The sequence below is a fragment of the Carya illinoinensis genome, chromosome 15 (genome assembly GCF_018687715.1).
Source record: "Carya illinoinensis cultivar Pawnee chromosome 15, C.illinoinensisPawnee_v1, whole genome shotgun sequence".
Taxonomy (NCBI): domain Eukaryota; kingdom Viridiplantae; phylum Streptophyta; class Magnoliopsida; order Fagales; family Juglandaceae; genus Carya; species Carya illinoinensis.
Genome location: NC_056766.1, coordinates 14,918,661 through 14,941,838, shown reverse-complemented (window position 1 = coordinate 14,941,838; position 23,178 = coordinate 14,918,661). Strand labels below are relative to the sequence as shown.

The following is a 23,178-nucleotide window of genomic DNA, read 5'->3' as shown; positions in this document are numbered from 1 at the left end:
ATTAAAAAAATTATTTTAAGTATATTAATGTTTTTATTTTTTATTTAATAATTAAGAAAATGTGAATAATTATTTTACTTATATAATAATTAAGTATATTATTTTAAAAAAACTTCTACCGGCATCTTATTATATATAATATAGAGTATTTATCATCATTTAATAATAAAAAAATATATAATAAATAATTATTTAATAATAATAAATATGTCACGTCTTACTCAATAAGATATAAATAAAATAGTAATATAGTATATAAAAGATAACATCAATAATTATAAAAGAGCCAACATGTCATTTTTTTCCTTTCCAAAACTAAGCCACCCCAAAAGCAAACAAAATCTCCATCCAAACGTCCAAATCTCCGCCTTCTTCTCTCCCAAATCTCTCCGACGTTCATAGCAATCAAGGAAACTTGCAATGATGGTAGAGCTATTATCTGTTCAGAAGACCCACCATTATTTTCCTATAAAACATTAAAACCCACCCTTCCATAAAGAAATATATACTCTATTTTGATTCGAAATACACTCAGTTCATTTTCTTTGTTTATTTTTTTTTATGAAAATTGGATATTATTTCTTTCATGAAAAAAGTTACAGCTGTGACTAATAATTACAAAGAAAAAATCAAATTATAGGCTAAATTACACATCTATTAGAGGCTTTCCTACATATAAATTTCTTTGTGACGGAAATTATCTTAACTTCAATAAATTCTCTAATAACAAAAATCTTCTGAGATGCAAGATTCTGTAACAACAAAGATATCTATTTTGATTTGTCAGAGAAAACACTACTCTGTATAAATAAAAATATCCATCATTCATCCTCCAAATGAGGATAGGGGAAACCAACCTCCATCCTCCAAAAGAGGAGTGGGAGAAACCAATCACTATTCTCTAAAGGAGGAGAGGGTTCTCTTGCTATGGACAACAAGTCCAATAGCCTATTTCTATTTATTTTTACATAAACACAAATTACCACAAACAACATTAAAACACTGGAAATCTAAAAATACACTGAGCAAGGACAAGCAACACAATGAATCAACCTGTAGCTACAACGTGAAAATCGAGTATCGCCCAACCCATGGGCAGCTTGTAAACCTTCATTTCAAGTATGGCGAAACAAAGCAGCAAGCATGCATCTTGTGAGCCACAAAACTGATGTCAACCTCCTCCATTTAGCCATCACCCAGCCATCGTGTCATCCGAGACTTGTACCACCAACAGTAAGAGGCCATGGTTGACTCCACCATTTCAGAACCACCACGTCCAACCTCATAGCTTACCTTTCGTCTTCTGCAACTGCCACAACTCCTTTCAACCAAGATCACTTTTAGCTCAATCACCACAGACAGCAAACCAACATTGCACTGCCACCTTCACCCATGACAAGCTCACAGCAGCACGACAAACTCTCCCTCCTCCATGCAAACCCAACCACACAACCACCATAAAGAGAGAGATCAGCAACATCTCTATTTTCTGGTTTCTGAAATAAAGGAGTTTTTCCTCACCTTGAGGCACGTCACTACAACCACAGAAACAATCCCCCTTCACCCTTAAGCCACCATGAACTTAGCCACTAAAGACCTTGTTTTCAAGCACTGAAACAACCTAGCGATCTCCATCTGTGGATCTCCATGCTTTGACAGGAAACACAAAATAAAAAATAAATATTGAAAAAAACCAAGACAGGAAAATAAAAAAGCAGGGAGGATGCTCCCACCTCCCTCTGGGGAAGGTTTTCGATTTGGATTTCTAGAGAGAAGTGAGAGCTTCTCTCTCTAGAAATAGTTAATGCCAGCCTCTCCATTTATTGTTTGATGGGTGTGTAATGGCACGTGGAAGAAAGCCGACGAGAAGGGAGGTGGAGGAAGAATGTGGTGTCGAGGGCAAAGAGAGAGTTGAAGCAATTAAGCCTGTGGAGGTGGAGGAGGAGGAGAAGTGTGGTAGGATTGAAGAGATTAAGGAGAAGGTGGAGGAGGATGTTAGGATTTCAGGAGAGAAGACTGAGAAAGGCGGTGATTCTGTCAATGGAGGTGGGGATTCTATAAAAAGTGGGCAAAGAACTCGTGGGATGAGAAATGTGAGTTATGTCAGAATTTTGAGCAGAGATGATGCCGATGTTTTAATTAAGAAGCGTCAGAGGGGAAGGAATTAAAGTTATCATTTGGAGGAAATTGTGGTGTTTAGAAGAATGAGAAAGTTGAGGACAACAATTGATGCCCATGCCGTTTGAGAACTAGCCTAACAAGAAAAATATGAGAGAGAGAGAGAGAGAGAGAGAGAGAAGAGAGAGTCAGATGACATGGGAGAGAACTCAACATCCCTTTTTCGTTCACATCTTGCTTGTTTATTTTCAATCATTTCAAAGCCAAGTTGCATTCTTCTCAGAGGTTGGTCTAAGAATGCACACCACCTCCAACAGATAACTTCAATTCCTTTTCCATCTTATTGGTTGCATCCCTATCTGATATTGATTTCTTAACCGACAAGATGTGAACAGAAAAGGGATCTCGAGTTCTCTCCCATGTTGTCTACTCCCTTCTCTTTCTCATTTTTATTGTTGGCCTAGTCTCAAATGGCAAGGGCATCTATTGTTTTCCTCAACTTTCTCATTCTTTTGAACACCACAATTTCCTCAAGGAGATAACTTTAATTCCTTCCCCTCCGACGCTTTTTAACTAGAACCTTAGCATCATTTCCGCTCAAAACTTTAGCATAACTCACATTTCTCATCCCACAAGTTCTTTGCCTACTTTCTATAGAAACCCCACCTCCATTGACATAATCACAGCCTTTCTTGGTCTCCTCTCCTGAATACCCAACATCCTCCTCCCCTTCTCCCTAATCTCTTCAATCCTTCCAGGCTTCTTCTCCTTCTCCACAGGCTCAACTGCTTCAACTCTCCCTTTTCCCTCGGCACTACATTCTTCCTCCACCTCCCTTCTCGTCGGCTTTCTTCCACGAGCCATTACACACCCATGAAACAATAAATAAAGAAAATGAACAGAGTGTTTTTTGGGATCAAAATAGAGTATATATTTCTTTATGGAGGGATGGGTTTTATGGAGAAACAATGGTGGGTCTCTTGAGCAAATAACAGCTCCACCACCATTGTGAGTTTCATCACACACTACGAGTGCCGGGGAGATTTGTGAGAGAAGAAGGGGGAGATTTGGATGTTTGGCTGGGGATTTTGTTTATTTTTGCATTGCTAGGGGCACACTTAGTTTGGGGGAAAAAAATGACAGGCTAGCAAACACTTAGAAGGTGTGCGATGTAGATCTCCCTAGAGCGAAACTCTTATAAAGATAAGCGATTGGTAGACAACCATTCTACAATTTTTTCGCAAGTTTATTTTATTAAAATATTATTATTTGTTTAAATTCAATTATCGGAATTATAAAAAAATTCAAATAATTTTAATATAAATTGATATTCTAATGCATAGTTGTGGAAAAGTTATAGATTAGTTGTCAACTTATTATTTTTGAAATTATTAAATATATTCTTCTTTTATTTTTATTTTTATTTTTAAAAATTCCATTTAAAACATTTGGAAAAATAATTGTCTTTCCTTTCTCAGCTTTTTAAATTCATGGGCATTAATCGGTTGCATTTTCTGTCTTTCTATCTTTTCTTTTTCTTTTTCTTTTTTCTTTGGAGCGTGTGATTTTTAAATAGAATTATAATTTATTTTAATCCTACAACTTCAAATGCTGTCCATAAATAATATTAATGACTAGATCTATGAAATCTCGTCGAATGTAATCTATATATGGTGTCTATATCTCTACACATTGTATAAAGTGTTCAAATCAAATTATAAAGAATACAGGTAAATCTTGTTAGATTTCATCAGAAGAAGGACATTAGATTCTTGCCAAAACTTGAATGTCTCAAATGGAAATGAGAATGCCACGTAATGTGAGCTTTACAACATTAAATGGGATATCAATTATTACAGGATGTGCTTCATGCATCATTGTATCTTCCACTAAAGACCCTAAATTTTGTGCAATAATTGGATGATTTTATCTTTATAAAAATTTTCTTTATTGGCACCATGTGTCTAGGAACAATGTACTGACTAATCTCGGAGGTGAACAGATTTTTAATAAAGAGTTTGCCGTAAGTACACATCGGGTAATTAAAAAAAAAAAAAAAAGGCTCTCAATCCGATGACTCTTAAAGATTGTTTGCACTTCAAGGGGATTTGAACCTATCCTTAAAAAAATTTAAGAATTTAGGTAAGACAGGTATTAAATTGGACTTGATCAAGAAAGCGTCACGTCATTTATGACAAGATTTGAATTATAAGTAGTGCTATGTATATTTATAATTTTATATACAACATTATATGTAGTGAATAAAAGACCCATTTTATCAATTTTTTCTTTCGTAAAAATTATAGGAATAAACAGCATTTTGCTTGGACTATTTCGTTCTGATAACCGGTTGATCACCAAAGTATAAATGCAGGAATAGGAGTTGGTCTGGAAGCCATGTTAAAAGCAGAAGTCTCAGCTGTTGAATGAAAAACACAGTATTGGCAGGCTACATGACACATACATAGGATAGGACCATCAGATCAGAGAGATGGGAGAAGACTTGTACTGGAAGAGAAGAATATTCAAATATTAATTATTTAATTTATTACTATTAAAAAAAAAAAAAGGTAATCGGTGGCATCATGCAGGCCATGGAATAAAATTAGTACTTTCTCAAGAAATATTCTACAGAGAGTTGCTTCTACGCCATTTGGCCTAGGGGATTTAAAATATGAAAAGGCCAACCCTCAGACTTAGTGGAAAGAAAGAGAGGCACATCGCCGCACATGAATAGAAATCCAGGGAGCTAGATATCAATACGGAAATCTCCCTGTCATCCATATTTGGTTAAGGGTCTCCTGAAGACCATATTGATGCACTGCCTGTTGACCGGCTCTGAATCCGCCTCCATACACCGGCGAAATGTCTGATTTGATCTGATGTTTGAAGAAATCCCCTAGCTCTCTTTCATATTGAGATATCATACTGCTTTTGGGTGCGGTGGAAGCAGATGATGAGGTTGATGCAACATTGCTGCCTGATCCAGACTTGAGCTTGGATTCCAACCACATGTGAGCTAGAACCTGACAGATACCTTCCTCGACGTCTTGACTGAGATTCGGGTAACCTTTCATGTGTGCAGCATATATGTCAGCATCTTTAAAATCTTAAAGCTCACAATATGTTGAATCAGAGTCAATCACAAAAGAAACAATTGAGCATTTTTGGTAATTTAATAATTGACTGACCAAACTCAACACAGAGTGATCGCACAATTTGACATATGAGGCCATTCCTTTAAACCTTGATATGATTTTAGAAGAAGAAATCGATATATTTTAGATGCTACAACCATAGGAGATTTAGTTAAAAACCTGACGAAAGAATTCATTTTCTATATAATTCACAATTCCCATTTAACACAATATGTGCCCCGGATTATAGAATCACCTCGAAGACGCAGCCATGCGTGCATCATCTCATGAGCTAGGATTGACCCGGTAAGCAGCCTGTATGCATGGACAAGTCGTTTATCAAGAGTTTCAACCAAGAGTTAAGCTAGCAGACTAAGACCATTATAGTACACGTAAAGACATCGGGCACAATCCCAATCCTAATCATCTGATCATAAACTAGCAACGAGGTATAACTTTCGCCCTTTCTAACCAGATTACTCAACAACGATTTACAGGACCGCAAACTTGGTATACGTCCGTGCTTCCCCATATTATCAAATGCATGCAATGCATTCTTAATTGATCAGACCCTTTTCAGCATAAACCTTCAAGATCATATCGAAAACAGTGGGGGAAAACGTAAATTCTTTGTAAACCCTAACGAGCTCGTCCCAAACAAAAAATGCCGAGTTATTGTTTTTAGAGAGACGGACCAAATCGTTCAGATACGACCTTGTTTCGTCGTACATTCGAGCTCTCGACAATATGTGAACAATTTTACAATAAGCTTTAATACTAGGTCTACCAATTCGTTTCTTGGAGGCTAACTTGAAAAATCCTAAACAAGCGCTCGGGTTCAAACTAAGTTTCCGAAGAACGGTGTCCATAAGTTCCTCGAAAAACTCAAAGTACAGGTCACCAAAGTCATCGAAGCGATGAAGGACGAGGAGTTGCAAGACCCGGTCTAGCAATTCGGGTCGGGTCAGCTTGTACTCGTCCCGGAGCTTCCTGTGAAGGGTATGGGAGATGTGGAATAGTTTCTGGGGTTGGATACGAGACAGCCGAAGAGTAGGGATGTACTCTGACCCGACCTGAACCAAAAATATCAGATTCCGACCCGAACCAAAAAAGATTCATACCGATTACCCGACTCCAAATCACAATCACCAATTTGGGCTTTTTGTTCAACCATTGATGCCGTCCTCCTTCCTCTTGCATTGTTCTTCTCCTTGTACGCCATTAACTTCCTCGTGCCCCTCCCCTTCGAGATCAATTGGCATTAAATTAGGGAGAAGGTCTTGCAAGATTTAAGGACAATAATGGCCTCGGAGAGGCTGGACAGGGCAACCTATGTGAGGAAATCTTCAGTGTGGCCGGTGAGGCTGCCGTCGGAGTATTTATTAGTCATTTGGAGGTACTTAGCCGCGCAACGAAGAGCTGCCACGTTCTGGACTGTGATCTCGAAGTTGACACCATAACAAAACTTGGCTGCTTTTAGACCTTATGCAAAGAGAAATTTGCATCACCGACCACAACTACAACATCAGTTGGAATTTCTTGGGAACAAACCCTGCAACGGAGTAGCAAATCACATTAATTTCTTTTCAGTACAAATAAAACCTAACCCCCATGTGTATTCGCCTCAATATCGCGAAGAACTCCTCCACCTCCTCCTCCGTCACGGCATCTTCTCCGGCCTGCTTCTGCCTCCTGGAATCGATGTCGTACCACGTTGAGGAATCTTCTTGGCCCTCTTCCGCGGCTTCGCCTCCAGGAAACGACCCCGTCGAGGAAAGAATTGCCTCTCTCTAGGGTACCACACGGGGCTGAAAGCCTGAGAATCGTAATGGGTTAAAATCGGGTAACAGGTAATACCCGTTTCTAATTTTAACATAAATGGGTCGATTTTTCAAGTCAGGTAAAAGCGGGTTTTCAGGTCGGGTCGGAATTTCGGGCTTTTTGTTCAGCCCTACTGGAGAGGAGAGGAGGATAGGGAGTACCTGAGGAGCATTGGAACCGATCTGGATCAAATGGCTCTGCAAAGAGTGTTGATGTAGCTGCCGAATCCATACAATATCGCTTCAATAGAAACATTTTCTTTTTTGAGAAAGAGTATGCCGCTTGAGTAGGGCTGAGAATCGGACTGTCTGGACTGGATAAATCAACTAGATTGGCCATTTTTAGACCGGATTGGACCGAACTAAATTGGATCAATCCGGTCTGGTCCGGTCCATTTTTCAAGAGACTGAAGGGTTTCGGTCCGGTCTCGGTCCAGGGGTTTTTCACCCCGGACCGGACCAAATAAAAATTAAAAAAGAATTATTATTTATATAATAATTGTATATAATTAATTATGTAATTATATATGGTATAAAAAATATTAATAGTCTAATATAGACTATAGTTATACTAATATATAGTTATATTAAATCACTATAACTAATACTTCAACAATAGCTATAGTAACCTATACTAATAGTCTACTATTAATACTAATATACTATTATATAATTTATATAATTATACTAATCATAATAAGTTAATAATTAAATAACTAGAAATATAACTATATATATTTAGTATAAATGTATTATTATATTCTTTAATATATAACTATAATATGTAATACTAGTATATATTAATATATTATAAGAGTTATAGTATAAATATAATATATAAATTATAATATACTGAATCACCATAACAGTATAATTAATACTAATATATAGTTATACGAATAGTCTACTATTATATAGTTATACTAATCACTATAATTAAAACTAATATATAGCTATACAATATACTTATATAGTTATACTAATATTATTAGTCTATTATATAGTCTAAGACTCAATTCTAATATAGGTTATATAGTTATAACTAATATTAATATTTATATTAATATTAATAATGTAGAATATAGTTATACTAACTAACTGATTCAACATAACTAATATTACTAATATAATATAACCAAATTGAATTACTAATAGTTTAATACTAATACAATTAAATAGTTATACTAATCATAAATTTATATTAACTAAATCATTATAAGTCTATAACTATATATATTTAGTATCAATGTATTACTATACCCTTTAATGTATAACTTTTAACTATAATATATAGTATTAGTATAACCGATCAAAAAAATATATATAGTACTAGTATATATATTAATGTATTAACATATTATAAAAGTTATGGTATAAATTATAATATATCATATATTTGTAAATTTATAATAGTATTAGTATAGTTAGCTTAATACACTACAACAAATATAGTTTTTAGTGATGGATTGAAGATAGTGACAGTCTCCAAACTGTCACAAAAATGCCTTTTCTGTGACGGTTTGTGGGAACTGTCACTAAATGTTGGGAAAGAAATTTTTAACATTCGAACGTTTTAGTTAATTTGTTCGCACGTCACCTCAACATTCGAACGTTATGTATATTTACATGCGAACGTAAATTTTTTTAGCGCCAACGTTCGAACATATAGTTGTAAAGTTCGAACGTTATATGTTAATTTACAAAAATTTATCATAATATATATTTGTTTAATATTAAGGTTGCATAATATTAAAGAAAATTGAGAGTATAAATTAAATTATAATACATACTTTAATAATATTGTCCATTACATATGTCGGAAATAGAAAACAATATGATTAAAATAAAACAATAGATAAATTATTAAAAATAATGATATTTAAAATATATATATATATATAGAATGAGGGGACATATTTAAAATAATAAAAAAATAAAATTATATAAATATATTTATATTTTAGAATTAATTAAATACGATTTAGATTTAAAATTTACAAAAATACCATCTAAGTATAAGAAAATTACAAAAATGGCCTGAAATGGAATGGGGATCGAAACGCTTAATTTCGGCCAAAATGGTCGGAATTTAACCAGAATGGCTGAAACGAAAGCAGAATGACGGGAATTTAAAGCGAAACGGAATGGAGTGGTAGAGTGTACTGGACACTGCACCGAAACGGAATTCAAACATTGATATGTGCATCAATCTAATGTGATTAGTCAAAAAGTAGATTTTATTAAAAATAGTGCTAATTTAAATTTTAAATATGAAAGAATTAATATTGATACACAGATTATTTCACAATTTTAGTTATATGTAGCAAAACTCTTGAGAAACTAACATCAATGATTATAAAAGAGCTAGCGTGTCATTTTTTTTTCTTTCCAAAACTAAGCACGCCCCAGAAACAAACAAAATCCCCATCCAAACGTCCAAATCTCCCCCCTTCTTCTCTCCCAAATCTCCCCGATGTTCACAGTAATCAATGAAACTTGCAATGGTGGTAGAGCTGTTATTTGTTCAGAAGAGCCACCATTATTTCCCTATAAAACCGACCCTTCCATAAAGAAATATATACTCTATTTTGATTTGAAATACACTCAATTCATTTTCTTTTTTTATTTATTTTTTATTTTTATAAAAAATAGATTTCATTTTGTTCATGAAGGAGGTTAAAGCTGTGATTAATAAATACAGAAAAAAAACTCATATTACAAACTAAACTACACATCTATTAGAGGTTTCCCTATATACAAATTTCTTTGTGATGGACATTGTCTTAACTTCAATAAATTCTCTAATGACAAAAACCTTTTGAGATGCAAGACTCTACAACAACAGAAATGTCCATATCGATTTGTCTAAAAATACGCTACTCTATATAAACAGAGATATTCATCCATCACGAATAATAGGGGAAACCAACCCCCATCCTCCAAAAGAGGAGCAGGAGAAACCAATCCCTATTCTATAAAGAAGGAGAGGGCTCTCTTGCTATGGATAACAAGGACAAGCAACACAATGAATCAACCCGTAGCTACAACGTGAAAACCGAGTATCGCACAACCCATGGGCAGCTTGTAAACCTTCATTTCAAGTATGCCGAAACAAAGCAGCAAGCATGCATCTTGTGAGCCACAAAAATGATGCCAACCTCCTTCTCCATTCAGCCATCACTGAGACTTGTACCATCGACAGTAAGAGGCCATCATTGACTCCACCGTTTTGGAGCCACCATGTCTAGCCTCATGGCTTGCCTTTCATCTTTTGCAACTGTTGCATCTTCTCAACCAAGACCACTTTTAGCTCAATCACCACTGACAACAAACCAACACTGCACTGCCACCTTCACCCATGACAAGCTCACAGCAGCACGACGGACTCTCCCTCCTCCATGCAAACCCAACCATGCAACCACCATGAAGAGAGAGATCAGCAGCATCTCTATTTTCTTATTTCTAAAACTGAGGAGCTCCTCACCCTGAGCCACGTCATTACAGCCACAGAAACAACCCCTGTTCGCCCTTATGCCACCATGAACTCAGCCAATAAAGACCCTATTTTCAAGCATCGAAACAACCTAGTGATCTCCATCTATAGATCTCCATGCTTTGATAGGAAACACAAAATAAAAAATAAAGATTGTAAAAACCCAAGATAGGAAAACAACAGGAAAATAAAGAAGGAAGGAGGGACCCACCTCCCTCTGAGGAAGGTTTTCGGTTTGGATTTCTAGGTTTGGATTTCTAGAGAGAAGTGAGAGCTTCTCTCTCTAGAAATAGTAAGGGCTGGCCTCTTCATTTATTGTTTGATGGGTGTGTGATGGCACGTGGAAGAAAGCTGACAAGAAGGGAGGTGGAGGAAGAATGTGGTGCCGAGGGAAAATGGAGAGTTGAAGCAGTTGAGCCTGTGGAGGAGGAGAAGTTTGGTAGGATTAAAGAGATTAAGGAGAAGGAGAAGGAGGATGTTGGGTTTTCGGGAGAGGAGGGAGGTGGGGTTTCTATAGAAAGTGGGCAAAGAACTCGTGGGATGAGAAATGTGAGTTATACCGAAGTTTTGAGCAGAGATGATGCCGAGGTTTTAATTAAGAAGCGTCAGAGGGGACAGAATTAAAGTTATCATCTGAAGGAAATTGTGGTGTTCAAAAGAATGAGAAAGTTGAGGACAACAATGGATGCTCATGCCATTTGAGATTTAGCCCGACAAGAAAAATGAGAGAGAGAGAGAGAGAGAGAGAGAGAGAGAGAGAGAGAGAGAGAGAGAGAGAGAGAGTAAGACGACATGGGAGAGGACTCGAGATCCCTTTTTCATTCACATCTTGCTTGTTTAGTTTTAATAATTTCAAACAAAGTTGCATTCTTCTCAGAGGTTGGTCTAAGAATGCACACCACCTCCAGCAGATAACTTCAATTCCTTTTCCATCTGATTGGCTACATCCCTATCTAATATTGATTTCTGAATTGATGCAATGTGAACAGAAAAGAGATCTCGAGTTCTCTCCCATGTTGTTTGACTCTCCCTTTTTCTCAATTTTCTTGTTGGGCTAGTTCTCAAACGACAAGGGTATCTATTGTTTTCCTCAACTTTCTCATTCTTCTAAACACCACAATTTCGTCTAGGAGATAACTTTAATTCCTTCCCCTCCAACGCTTCTTAACTAAAACCTTGGCATAATCTCCGCTCAAAACTTTAGCATAACTCACATTTCTCATCCCACGAGTTCTTTGCCTACTTTCTATAGAAACCCCACCTCCATTGACATAATCACCACCTTTCTCACTCTCCTCTCCCGAAAACCCAACATCCTCCTCCCCCTTCTCCCTAATCTCTTTAATCCTTCCATGTTTCTTCTCCTTCTCCACAGGCTCAACTACTTCAACTCTCTCTTTTCCCTCGGCACTACATTCTTCCTCCACCTCCCTTCTCATTGCCTTTCTTCCACGAGCCATTATACATCCATCAAACAATAAACGAAAAAAATGAACAAAGTGTTTTTCAGATCAAAATAGAGTATATATTTCTTTTTGGAGGGATGGGTTTTATGGAGAAACAATGGTAGGTCTCCTAAGCAAATAACAGCTCCACCACCATTGTGAGTTTCATCGCACGCTACGAGCACTAGGGAGATTTAAGAGAGTAGAAGGGGGAGATTTGGATGTTTGGCTGGGAATTTTGTTTATTTTTGCATTGCAAGGGGCGCGCTTAGTTTGGGGAAAAAAAAATGACGGGCTAGCAAACACTTAGAAGGTGTGCGATGTAGATCTCCCTCTTATAAAGATAAGCGATTGGTAGAAGATAAGCAATTGGTAGACAACCATTCTACAATTTTTTCGCAAGTTTATTTTATTAAAATATTATTATTTTTTTAAATTCATTTATCGGAATTATAAAAAAATTCAAATAATTTTAATATAAATTGATATTCTAATGCATAGTTGTGGAAAAGTTATAGATTAGTTGTCAACTTATTATTTTTGAAATTATTAAATATATTCTTCTTTTATTTTTATTTTTATTTTTAAAAATTCCATTTAAAACATTTGGAAAAATAATTGTCTTTCCTTTCTCAGCTTTTTAAATTCATGGGCATTAATCGGTTGCATTTTCTATCTTTCTTTCTTTTCTTTTTCTTTTTCTTTTTTCTTTGGAGCGTGTGATTTTCAAATAGAATTATATTTTATTTTAATCCTGCAACTTCGAATGCTATCCATAAATAATATTAATGACTAGATCTATGAAATCTCGTCGAATGTAATCTATATATGGTGTCTATATCTCTACACATCGTATAAAGTGTTCAAATCAAATTATAAAGAATACAGGTGAATCTTGTTAGATTTCATTAGAAAAAGGACCTTAGATTCTTGCCAAAACTTGAATGTCTCAAATGGAAATGAGAATGCCATGTAATGTGAGCTTTACAATATTAAATGGGATAATAATTATTACAGATGTACTTCATGTGTCATTGTATCTCCCACTAAAAATCCTAAATTTCGTGCAATAACTTGAATAATTTTATTTTTATAGAATTTTTTTTATTGGCACCAGGTGTTTAGGAACCGTGTCTCAACTAATCTTGAAAGTGCACAGCTCTCAATAAGGAATTTGCCGCAAGTGCACATCAGGTAATTCAAAAAAGAAACTCTCGATCAAACGGCTCTTAGAAATTGTTTGCGCTTCAATGAGATTTGAACCTATCATTATAAAAATTTAAGTAAAACAGGTAGTAAATTGGACTTGATCAAGAAAGCGTCACGTCATTTATGACAAGATCTAGATTATAAGTAGTGCTATATGTACCTATAATTTTATATACAACGTACTTATATAGTGAATAAAAGACCTATTTTATCAACTTTTTCTTTTGTAATTTAAATTTCAAATTTCAAATTTTATAATTTTCAGTACGTATTGAGTAAAAATTGTAGGAATAAACAGCATTTTGCTTGGACTATTTCGTTCTGATAACCGGTTGATCACCAAAGTATAAATGCAGGAATAGGAGTTGGTCTGGAAGCCATGTTAAAAGTAAAAGTCTCAGCTGTTGAATGAAAAACACGGTATTGGCAGGCTACCTGACACATACATAGGATAGGACCATCAGATCAGAGAGATGGGAGAAGACTTGTACTGGAAGAGAATATTCAAACATTAATTATTTAATTTATTCCTATTACCAAAAAGAAAAAAAAGAAAAGGTAATCGGTGGCTTTATGCAGGCCATGGAATAAAATTAGTACTTCCTCAAGAAATATTCTACAGAGAGTTGCTTCTACGCGATTTGGCCTTGGGGATCTAAAATATGAAAAGGCTAACCTTCAGACTCAGTGGAAAGAAAGAGAGGCACATGAACAGAAATCCAGGGAGCTAGACATCAATAAGGAAATCTCGCTGTCATCCATATTTGGTTAAGGGTCTCCTGAAGGCCATATTGATGCACTGCCTGTTGACCGGCTCTGAATCCGTCTCCATACACTGGCGAAATGTCTGATTTGATCTGATGTTTGAAGAAAACCCCAAGCTCTCTTTCATACTGAGATATCATACTGCTTTTGGGTGCGGTGGAAGCAGATGATGAGGTTGATGCAACATTGCTGCCTGATCCAGACTTGAGCTTGGATTCCAACCACATGTGAGCTAGAACCTGACAGATACCTTCCTCAACGTCTTGACTGAGATTCGGGTAACCTTTCATGTGTGCAGCATATATGTCAGCATCTTTAAAATCTTAAAGCTCACAATATGTTGAATCAGAGTCAATCACAAAAGAAACAATTGATCATTTTTGGTAATTTAATAATTGACTGACCAAACTCAACACAGAGTGATCGCACAATTTGACATATGAGGCCATTCCTTTAAACCTTGATGTGATTTTAGAAGAAATCGATATATTTTAGATGCTACAACCAATAGGAGATTTAGTTAAAAACCTGACCAAAGAATTTATTTTCTATATAATTCACAATTCCCATTTAACACAATATGTGCCCCGGATTATAGAATCACCTTGAAGACGCAGCCATGCGTGCATCATCTCATGAGCTAGGATTGATCCGGTAAGCAGCCTGTATGCATGGACAAGACCAGTCGTTTATCAAAAGTTTCAACCAAGAGTTAAGCTAGCAGACTAAGACACTGGTCAACGCCAACATCCACCATCAATTAAACAGCACCATTGACAGTTTAATTTTTTCTTTATCTTTAAAAACAAAAGGTTTTACAAAAACAAGAGGTATATGTTGGCCGAAGAGACTCTGACTTCATTGCATTTCACTAAAAAGGAACCTTCACTCAGTTAATTTTCACTATAACTTAAGAATAATTATATTTGAAAGTCTTTACACCACACACCATCTACATGGCATAATTTGATTTGTAAGATTCAACTTTTAGGCTTTCAAATAGCCCTACTCATAACTTTATACCGATTTGCAGAGTGTGTTTTTGGGAGTGATTGAACTGTATTTTCTCTCTATATCTAATTAACGTAAGGAAGGAGATCTAAAAACATCTTGTAGAAATAAAGTTTAAATCTCCATTATGCACTTCCACGTGAATCAGCTTTTTTTTACTGCAAGAGGAAAAAAGGATGGAAAGAAACAAAAAGAAAGATAGACAGAGAAGTATTCTCTTTTCCACTAATAATCCTTTTTGTATGAACAACATATATAGCCCTCAAGAAATACCTGTAGTCCCCATATAATCAGAAGATCATGCAAGTACAACTACTTTCTATATGACTCATGGAATTGTTGTAAGGAAGAATAGTATTGTTGCAATCATGATCATGCATGTATTAAAACAAAAAAAATTAAATAACTTCCAAGAGGTTGCTGTGCGTCAGCTCAGGTGAAATAGGTTGGAGTTAGGTACTTAGATTAAAATATTCCCAAGAAAGAAAGTAATTCCCGCTGATATGATGCTTGTTTAGGACAAATTTGTCCTTTCTGTCAAGGCATTTTCTCTGATTACAGAAAGATAGTTATTATTTTCAATTTTTCAATTTAAGCAGATTTTCACAAATTCACGAACTTTTTTGGAGCTTGAAAATAAAGAAGAAATTCAATGAAGGTTTTAGGGCCATAGTATCTTTGACGAGAATGTAATTTGCATCATTCATAATTGCGTAGCACTTGTTAAAATGTAATTTGCATTCTATCATATAACCCAAGGAGCATCCTATTTTACAAGGGAAAAAAAACATCTAATCATAATGTTTCTGTAGCTCCTATCAATCTAGGCAACAGCTTTGCAATAGCCATTTAATCTGATATTATTTTTGCACATTCCTAGTGCTCATAAGAAATTTGAATAGACATTTTTTTATACCCATTTACTCTATCAAGTGTGGCATGAGTTCCCTTCTAGAACAAGTTGTAAAAGCAAAGGGATACAAAGATTCAATACCTTGGAAGACCATACAATATGAGAATTGCGGTAACCTCACATCGACGCGATAGTTTGTACGGCTCTGTTTTCATCTTCTTAGCTCGATTTCCTGTACCGTTCCTTGGTCGCCTTAAAATCTGGTGATTTTCAGGGTCAAAATAAGATAAATTGCTCAACATAAATAAATGGTCAAAATAGAGCTCTGTATATCCCTGTGTATGAACTCAATGAAGCTTTTTAAAATAGTCTTACAGTGCTGATAGTTTGCTCCTCAGAAAGGCATAGCCCTCTGGTCTCAGGCATGTGATAATGGCCCTGGTCAAGAAAGAAAAAAGAAATACACGCCAATTTTATATTAAAAAAATGGACATTGATGAAAATGTCAGTTGACAGATAATACCAGTTGGTAGACGTGAGATTATGAGATTTAGATGTAAGGACAGGTATAGACATGTTCCACTGAATCTACAGTGTCCATATAATTATAGCCAGTGACTTGACTGGTTTTAAATATGCATGTAGATAACCAGAGGACAAATTAAAATACAACGATCAGGTAATTACTAAGATTAGAAAAATTACTACTGAATTTTGGAAAATGTTTATGGAAACAAGGGTAGACTCTTGCCATTTGCCCAAGAAGGTATCAGACATGAGTGACACGCTTTTGTGTCATCTCTGGGATGAAAATTGTCAGTATGGCAAAATACCATGCATATAATATGGTTTCAATGCATTTTCCCTTACATGCTTTTCTCCTTCTCTTGCTTCATTTAGTGCTTGTCTCTCAACCAAGAGTAATGGAATTTGCTGCTCCACTTTCATATTTAGACCTTCATAAAATTTTTGTATATCAATATATAGGGGTTGGCAATCAACGGTATCCATAATTGCAGATTCCAGACACTCCAGACAGAGCTTCCGTCCATCCTTAAGGGCAGCATATCTCGTCTCTCGTGACTGCATATTATGAACAAATATATTATGCCACAGATTTTCTCCAGAATACTTTCTCAGTTATAGGGCTTTTTGATAGATAAAAGTGTTTCAATCACAGACCTCCATTCGCTCACAGCTGCAACACCGAGGAGTGCCATCATGTTCATGAAAAGGGCAGTATTTCTGAACCCAAAATGGATGTGCCCTATATTCAATTAGACCAGCAGGATTTGTTGGAATCTGTCGAAAAGATATATATATAATTGAAAAACCAACGACAACGTACAATGAGCAATCTATCTGAGTAAGAAAAACATTTGATCAGCACTTCTATTTTTCTTTCGAAATATTTAAATTTTGATCTTTCAAACATGACATGACTTATGAACAAGATTCTCCTTTATCGCTAATGAGGATGCTCTAATCTGTGTTGGTTGTCTAAGCTTATGTTGGAGTATTTTAGTCCATAAGCTATTAATAAGTCATGAGACTTATTAAATTAAATGTGTCAAGTGATCTTTCTATTATAGATTCCTGTTAATGGATGGGAATTTTTTTCGACAACTAAGATACTCATAAAAATAATTAATAAATTCAGGGAAAATAAGTCTACACCCCCTTTGATTAACACCTTGCATTTGGAGACCTAGATTTTAAATAGTGAGCATTTGAGATCTCACTTTTGAACTTTTAATTTTTAAAGCCTTTTGCACAGTTTTAAGATCAAAAAAGGAAATTATGATTTTACCCTCTGACGAGTAAAAAAAGAAAAGAAGAAATATAACTCTCTAGGCTCACCGTAAGCAGTAGGCAGTGGGAGACTGCCCCCACCTGCTGACCCATCCCATGCAGGGATCTTCCTACACCCCACAGCTCCCAGGCAGTGGGCTGGCCACCCACCCGCTCATTGAATGGGTGGGGGGCAGGGAAGGGCCGGGGTTAGGAACAGGTGAAAAATGGCCAGGAAAAGTCTACAAACCACACTCTCATCTCACTTTCATCCCACTATGATGAGGTGGCATTGCCCATCAACCTTTGAATTTCTTCTTTAAAAAAAGAAAAGATAATTTAAGGGTGATAAAAGTGCCACATTGTACATAGTGGGATAAGAGTGGGAAAGAAGTGTCGTTTGTAGCATTGCTCATAGCATATTCTCCAATAAATTTAAGGGCTGAGATTGCGTCCTTCATCTTTATATGACTTAAAGGACAAAAGTTGTATGTAGCATATTCTGAGAGAATCTATATAAGTTTCAATCTGCATTTGCAGCCTTTCTTCTCCTTCTCTAGGAACCGGAAAGTCTGCGTTCAGGCAGATTTACTGTTAAAACATATTTGTCAACATTTTAAAACCTTAGTTTCAAGAGGATGACAAACAATTGTGGTACACACCTCGTATTCTGCTGGGCAACCAACACACACACACACACAAAAAAAGTGGAGCAGAACCAGCTTATGCAAAATTAGAATTAAGAAATATGTGTAGCTAGAGGAGAGACACTTACAAAGAGCTTGCAAACGTCACATTTTGGGTGGTAATTCTCTCTGTAGCAAGATTTATGGTATGGATAACTCCCAGAAGTAGAGAACTACAGGCAACAGAAAGAAAAGATAAAGAAAATTCAAACTACACTTAAAAAAAAGTACAAAAGCAACCAATGCCAAGAATAGAATCAGCTACAAACTCAAGTGTTATTGCAGCTAACTGAGTAATTTTTCACCTCATAATCAGAGATGGGTAGGTTGCAAGCACGACACCGGAAGCATTCAGGATGCCAAAATGCATTGAGACAATTAAGATATCGCCCATAACCAATCTCAGTGTAGCAACCACCACATATCCTATAGGGAAATTAAAATAATCAAAACTCAACAGATTTAAAAATAAAAAATAAATAAATAAATAAAAATAAAAAACTATTCTTTGGTTATGGTTCGTGCAAATCAAGGCCCAAATAAAGATGGCTATATTTTAAATGTCAAAACCTTAAAATAGATGTGAAATAATAATTGCATCCATTAAATACATTTCGTGGTTGTTAAAGAACATTCTATACATGCATGGTTGCATAAAGCACTCAAGTGGAGACAACAAAGGATGAAACAGACAAGGACAAAAGGCTGAGATGATACATTGACTTGAAACAAAACCAATATACCTCAACACTGAAGGGAAGTAAATTGGGGTGGGTTGATATACATTTCCATATCCATGCTGGGGAGGAGATTCCACATGTAGGCTTTCTTGTAGAGCTCGGGCAAGTTGTTCATCCTCCAATGGAAAATCACAATCTATCAAGAATGTGAGCAACAAATTAGTTTGGCTAGTAGCAATTTAGTCACATATATCTTTTTGCAAAACATACAATAGATATGATTATGCTTGATACTAATCCCAAGAAACAAATGCCAGGTGAAGGACTGGAGGTCAGAGACCAAGTTTTATGCAGGATCTTATATATAGAGCCAATCTAATAGGAAGAATAAAGATGTTCAAAGCTGGTGTAAGGAGCAATGCAGGATGCCAAAAAAATAACGCTATGTGAGGTGTAGGACAGAATAAAATGATTGGCATCAAAACAAGCCCACGAGCAATGATATTCTGAGGTGTATCTATATGCCGCATACCATTTTCATGAAACCAAGCAAAAAACAGAAACGTCTAGAAAAATTTGAACATAAGAACACTAATATACATGAATGATGAAATGCCTTCGAGCTCATAGAAAGTAGATGGCATCAAGAGCATTTGTAAAACCATCCAAAAGGCATATCACTTACCAATCACATTTTTTCCCTTTTGACTTTCTTCCAAAAGAGAGAGTTGAATGGCATGATCTAAAGCTTCATCTTCACTCTCTGGCCATATATCCTACATTTTCCCCACTGAAAAATGTTAAAAGGAGGACCATATTAAAAGAAAAGAATTACTCACTACCATCAAGAAAACATTACTCACTACCATCAAGAAAACAATCTTTGTACAATAAGAGCAATATTCATCGCATCATACATGACTGGATGCCCATTTCAATAGTACAAGATTGCAGAGACAGCAATACAAAGAGTGTCAAGGAAGAGTTAATTACCCCTGAACTACCAGGTGAATATTGATCTGGATCTTCATCATAGCATGTATGCAAATGCCCATCTGAATCTTTATGGCCGGAACCCTTAAAAATTTTGCTAAACCAACCCATAATGAATAATGTTATCTGTTCATGGTCAATGAGATTTTTACCTGCTCATAAAGCATTGATCAAGCGAAGAAGTAGCGAAATTATATTCAAGATGCAACAGAAGCTTAAGATATTTCCGAGTGTCTGTGTGGTTATATAAATCTGAAGTATTCATTGAAAACATCATGCAAAAGTACATTCCTTACTGAAAAAAAAAAAAAAAAAAATATTCCGATTCCATGCTTCTCAAATATGGAAACATTATAATCAATTATTTGTGTATGCGCGCTGAATAATTACCAGTAATTCATGAGAAGGAAAATCGCATAGATATGCACGTGATTCCCATTTTGATGATCAGCAAATATAAATTGGAAAAAGATCTTCCATGGTCCAAGCAATTCAATATATGGGCAAAGGAAAAGGTCAAATGGTTCGAAACAATCCAGAGGATAATAGAATTCTTAGAATTGCATGTTCTCTACTCCGATTATGTCTCCAAGCAAATCGATATACTGCATTTGACAATTCATGCCCGTTTTAAATTTGTATGCGCTCCTCAACGCCACCAATACGTATCCAAAATCATTGATTTCACTTCAATAAGAAACTCGGGACCCAAAAAAAGGGGAATAGAAAGAAAATAATAAAACCCACCAGGCATTTCAACTAAAAAAACAAAAAGGATTTGACAGAACGTCAAATGCTCTCGTCACCTCAAATCAATATAGCATACACTCGCAGAGAAGGGAAAGAGATAAAGATATATTCTTCCAGCTCAACATGCCCATTAAATTCATCAGATATAACTTTTAATTCCAGCCTCGGGTTAAAGCAAAAGACGTAGAGAATCTATTAGTGGGAGCGTGACTCACCCTGCAAAAACCCAAAACCTGCAGAAATGGTTGAAGCAGATGAGACCCAGATCAGCAAAGATCCGAATTCGCTCAAAAGCAGCTATATTACAATTACAGAAACGATTCTGCACACCCTCCTTCCCTTCTTTCCTTCCTTTATTCCTCTCTTTTCGGGTTAGTTCATAATCTATTGGAGAAAGACACCCTTTATCTCTCGCAGCCCGAAGCAGAATCTAGCAGAACAAAAAAGATGTTCCAGGAAGAAAAATGTCAACGAGATTTTCTCTGAACGAAATCCGCAGAAATATGTGAAGACTGAAAGAATGCTAGTACTGTTCCCAGCTTAGAAGTCAAATGTGGGAGAAAAAAATACAGTTTTTAACATAACCCAAAAGAATTTAAAAGAAGGTTCATCAAACCCAGTTGGGCATTGAATTTTTCCTGGTTTGGAATGTATCGCATGTGCCGTGCGGTTCTTTAAACCGTTCCCCAGGAACACCATCCCAAAAAGGTTTGTGAGAAACAGCGTAAAAGGAAAGCGCAATGTTCTTTTAAGTTATAATAATATTGATAATAAATGCAAAGAAGAAGAAGAAGAAGAATATTGATCATAAAAGTTTATATCTGAAAAGGATTAATAATTCCACTAATAATTCAAGGAAAGAACCCTCAAAATTCTTTATTTTTTATTTTTATTCTTTAAAAAGAAGTATCATCAACCTTTTCTTGTGGACTGCTGAGGAGCCCAAAAAAAAAAAAGCGGAAGTGCGTAAAACAGCTGAAAAAGGTTCAATTTTTCTGAACAATTAGAAGGGTGAAGGAAAAGTGGAAAACTCCATACATTACAATGTCCAAACAGAGGAAAAGTAACAGTGCAGAACCTGATAAAATGACGGCTGGATGAAGATTCCAAGCCCACCAGCTAGAAAAAAGCAAAGCAAAGTTAACGTTATAATTCCTCCATGAACTCGAACCTTTTCCTTTTTTTTTTTTCTCTCCCCTCCCCTAGACACACCTTATATTGGAGATCATAAGGATCAGCAGAGCAGAACTAAGAATTGGCTTGGGAGCTTTCAAAAAATCACAAAAAAAAAAAAAGTGCAAGAGAAATTTTTTACAATAATTAATCTTACTCTCTAAAAGAAATTATTTTATAATATGGCCCCCAAATTGAATTTCTTAGTTCCACCCCCATCATCAGTAACTAATTTAGGATGCTCTCTAGAGTTTCAGTTGCATAGTTCTTGTATTGGAATTGCATTTCAATAAGACTTGAAGTCAATGTACTACTCTTGCAATTTTGCAGATGGACTTAAGAGTCAATTCCTCACTGCATTTGTTTTATTTTACAGATGGACTTAAGAGTCAATGTACTATATCTCTCACTATCATTTTTTTAACAAGATAGTATACATTTTCATTTTAACAAAAAAATTGCTACGGACACAAAATTTTTTTTATAAAAATAAACTCATAAATTGACATATTTTTATATGATACGTTAGATCTACATTATAATAAAAGTGATTTTATAATTTAACGTATCATATTAAATTACATCAATTTATAAATTTATTTTTATATTATCTTATTAAAATATTTTTCTTTTAATAAATTTAAATTAGCACAAAAAGGTAACTAACGTAATAATTTAGAATGGAGTCTAAAATAATAATAATAATAATTAGTGGATAACATCCTCAGCATTCACCAGAGACCACCACCTGTTTCGAACCGAAAGCAGGAAAGAAAGTAAGAAAAAACAAAGGAAATGTCAACAAAGGTGGGTTTAGGTGAAGCGTGGAACCTTAAAAACCGCGGTTAGGGTCCAACTAAGAAAAAGAAAGGTCTCTGTTTTCCACTCAAATTAGCATATCCGGTGAAACGATGTTTATTATGCGTGTAAGATCCGTCTTCCAAAGTTTTATGTAGGCTTGATGGCTACTTACGTGGGCAGTGTCGGGGGTTCACAATTCTGTAGATGTGAGGGATCATCACACAACGGTATAATTGGCATCTCTTCCTTAGGGCCGTGCACATGCAATATCAAAGGTAGGACTTTGTCTGAGGTTAAATCCAAATTCGGACTCCGATTTCGATTCGCATAGTTTTCAATCCGGCTCCAATTCTAATTTGTTGGAGCGGATTTGGATTTGGACATTTTTTCTTAATCCGTTTGAAATTTTAATTTGACAATTTTAAGCTCTCACTTATCGAATTGGGTTTCTAG

General features: G+C 35.6%; 1 protein-coding gene and 1 long non-coding RNA gene across 7 annotated transcripts; one reads left to right on the top strand and one right to left on the bottom strand.

The window, feature by feature from the left end:
- Window positions 1-4,769: 4,769 nt before the first annotated feature.
- Window positions 4,770-22,198, bottom strand: LOC122297061 (protein DA1-like). Of its 6 annotated transcripts, XM_043106854.1 has the most exons (14): window positions 21,964-22,198; window positions 21,830-21,870; window positions 20,967-21,181; window positions 20,002-20,153; window positions 19,694-19,784; window positions 19,072-19,204; window positions 18,634-18,754; window positions 18,418-18,501; window positions 17,034-17,153; window positions 16,722-16,934; window positions 16,227-16,289; window positions 15,993-16,111; window positions 14,592-14,650; window positions 13,708-14,270 (listed from the first exon to the last, which is right to left on the bottom strand). In XM_043106854.1, the coding sequence occupies exons 4-14, from the start codon at window positions 20,110-20,112 to the stop codon at window positions 13,957-13,959; spliced, it is 1,428 nt and encodes a 475-aa protein (XP_042962788.1). In that variant the 5' UTR covers window positions 20,113-20,153; window positions 20,967-21,181; window positions 21,830-21,870; window positions 21,964-22,198; the 3' UTR covers window positions 13,708-13,956. The 6 variants fall into 6 exon arrangements, with proteins under 6 accessions (XP_042962791.1, XP_042962788.1, XP_042962787.1 ...); XM_043106853.1 differs by having other exon boundaries at window positions 21,830-22,198; XM_043106858.1 differs by lacking the exons at window positions 21,830-21,870; window positions 21,964-22,198 and adding an exon at window positions 14,392-14,485 and having other exon boundaries at window positions 14,127-14,270; window positions 20,967-21,620.
- On the top strand, window positions 14,127-17,337 carry LOC122297062. The gene is made up of 2 exons (XR_006238603.1): window positions 14,127-14,265; window positions 16,839-17,337. It is a non-coding gene; the product is annotated as an uncharacterized LOC122297062 (long non-coding RNA).
- Window positions 22,199-23,178: the final 980 nt, after the last annotated feature.

Coding starts and splice junctions, on each gene's coding strand:
- LOC122297061 (XM_043106853.1), bottom strand. CDS start 20,112: ATGGGTTGGTTTAGCAAAATTTTTAAGGGTTCCGGCCATAAAGATTCA. Junction 16,112..16,226: donor AGGAGCAAACTATCAGCACT/GTAAGACTATTT, acceptor GAAAATCACCAG/ATTTTAAGGCGACCAAGGAA. Junction 14,651..15,992: donor ATATTGTATGGTCTTCCAAG/GTATTGAATCTT, acceptor CCATGCATACAG/GCTGCTTACCGGATCAATCC.